Source organism: Solanum pennellii, chromosome 5 (assembly GCF_001406875.1).
Source record: "Solanum pennellii chromosome 5, SPENNV200".
In the NCBI taxonomy this organism is placed as follows: domain Eukaryota; kingdom Viridiplantae; phylum Streptophyta; class Magnoliopsida; order Solanales; family Solanaceae; genus Solanum; species Solanum pennellii.
This window is the reverse complement of record NC_028641.1, coordinates 71,069,696-71,071,976: the sequence shown is the minus strand read 5'-3', so window position 1 is coordinate 71,071,976 and position 2,281 is coordinate 71,069,696. Positions and strand designations below refer to the sequence as shown.

Below are 2,281 nucleotides of genomic sequence, written 5' to 3'. Positions count from 1 at the left end.
TTTTGAAAAACTTTAGAGCATAGCAATCAATTAAAGTCTATATAGTTAACCTACCTAAACCAGTCAAAGGCAACGTATCTTTCCAAAAAACAAAATTATAAAGAAAAAGCTATGAAAATAACTACTAAAGTTAGTGACAGAGTCATATTTTTTGTTAAATCGATTTAATATATGAAAAAATAAACACTAAAAATTTGCAAGTTGTTTTAAGAGGTATGTATTGATGTGAGTTTGAACAACTAATTCTTATCGTCGTCAGTGGTCCATTCTTTTTTAACCTGATAAGAACTTATAAATTAAAATAAAATATAAAAAATAACCTAGTAATTAAATTAAAATAAATGCATATTACTTGCTACTCCTATAACATATCAACGTATACTGATAAATTTTAAACAAATTATTCACATGGTATAATAATTAAGTTAACTAAATCCAAGTAATAAAGGAAATATATTCATCATCAAGAAATTAAAGTAGTAAAACATTCTTCTATAATATTATAATTTTGTTACATCTGATATCGTCAAGAAGTCCAATTCCTTGATATTACATATTTTTATTAAATTTTCTAAAAATATATCACTATCTTTTTCTACCCCTTTTTTCTTGGGGGACAATTATAATTTTTACCACAACAACATTGTTTTAATCATGTCCAAAGTGGTTCCCAAGCTCCATATAAATTGTTGTCTTCCAAAAACATGCTAGTATTATCATTATTATTTTCATAATCATTAATATGATCTGAAGATAATAATAAGCTATTGCTGCTATTTTCTGATACTTCCATGCAAACTAAAGCCAATAAATTTGAATTTTGACATTTTAAATTCAAGATTTCTGCTTGTGCCTTTGCAAATTCTGCTTGGAGTTCACTTATTTGTTTTTGTAATTGACAAATTGCACCAGCACAACCATAAACTGGATCTCTTATTCTTGCATTTGCTTCATACACCATACTATTCACCGCGTCCACTCTTTGTTCTTCTGGAAGCTCCTGAAAATATTTAAACGATGTATAATGTTACATATTGTAGCAGGATATCTGTCTTATTATAACTATCACCATTTATATAACGTATAATAATAAACAAAATATTGAATTTAAAATGTGAAGCCACAATTTTCTTTTTATGTTTGAAGTTTTGTTAGGGTAAAAAGATTGAACTTAAAAAAGAAGGTACAATTAATAAAGGGAAAATTTGAAAAAAAAATATAAATTTAGGGGACTAAGAAGTCGCACTACACCTAAAATTAAGTCAAAGAAAACAAAATGAACAACTAAAAGTAAACATTATGTGCTAAAAGATTGGCCTAACATCTTAGACCACTAACTATTAATAACAAGAAATTAATATTTAGTTGTATATATATCTATGTTCACATATCTTTAACTAACACATGATAAATATTTTTATATATCTCGATCGTGATCAGCATGTACAAGTCTTTATAATGATACGATTTATATGTGATAATATGTTAAAATACACTAACAACAAAAACAGGTAAATTATGTATTGAATATGAAAACATGATGAATGAATATGAATGTAAAATAAGATCTATATTATACGAATTAAAACGTACAAAAATAAGACAGATTACCTGTAACATTTTGATGATGTTGCTAGCACCAAAGACTCTATGAGCAATGGTGAACTTAAGAGGGTCAGTGGGAGGAAAATAAGGTGCCAATACACATTTCTCAACACATCTCCTACGGAGGATTTTACAAGCAGCACATGGAGAAAGAACAATATTCATTGGAGGAGTTGATAATAATATACTACTTTTAGGTGACAATAATCCACTTGTTGGAGTGGTAGATATAGTACTAGCAAATGTTGATGATGATGAATTCATTGAAGAAATTGTTGTTGTGGTTTTGTGATCACTACATTCCATGGTGTTGATTTGGTGGTGGTGGGGGGGGGGATAGGAGGTAGTGAAATATTGTTTTATGTGTATGTTTGAAGTCTAAAATTAACACTATGGTGTGATTTAAGAGTTTGGTGTGTTAACAATATTTATAGGAGGGAAAGACAACACCTCGGGCCGGGCCGGGCCGGGCCACATGGAGTATATCGGGCTTTTGACTTTTTTTTTTAAAAGAAAATAATTTTTATATATTAATATTGAAGATTTTATTTTGTTTTATTTTGTTAAGTTATCTTCTTGAAGATATTTTAGGTAAATGTTTGAAGAATTTTGAGAGGTTGATTATACGGTATATATAACAGGTTAAAATAATAAGATTTATATTGTTAATGTACGT

At 28.2% G+C, this 2,281-nt stretch overlaps 1 protein-coding gene across 1 annotated transcript; it reads right to left on the bottom strand.

The window, feature by feature from the left end:
* Positions 1 to 498: 498 nt before the first annotated feature.
* On the bottom strand, positions 499 to 1,988 carry LOC107020071 (LOB domain-containing protein 1-like). Its single transcript, XM_015220400.2, has 2 exons — positions 1,612 to 1,988; positions 499 to 1,000 (listed from the first exon to the last, which is right to left on the bottom strand). Exons 1-2 carry the CDS (start codon positions 1,909 to 1,911, stop codon positions 653 to 655), a joined length of 648 nt encoding a protein of 215 aa, XP_015075886.1. The 5' UTR covers positions 1,912 to 1,988; the 3' UTR covers positions 499 to 652.
* Between the last annotated feature and the right edge of the window lie 293 nt (positions 1,989 to 2,281).

Bases quoted from the DNA above. Each gene is read 5' to 3' on its own strand.
- LOC107020071 (XM_015220400.2), bottom strand. From the start codon at position 1,911: ATGGAATGTAGTGATCACAAAACCACAACAACAATTTCTTCAATGAAT. The intron at 1,001-1,611 runs GTAATCTGTCTT...AAATATTTTCAG, and splicing joins ACATCATCAAAATGTTACAG to GAGCTTCCAGAAGAACAAAG.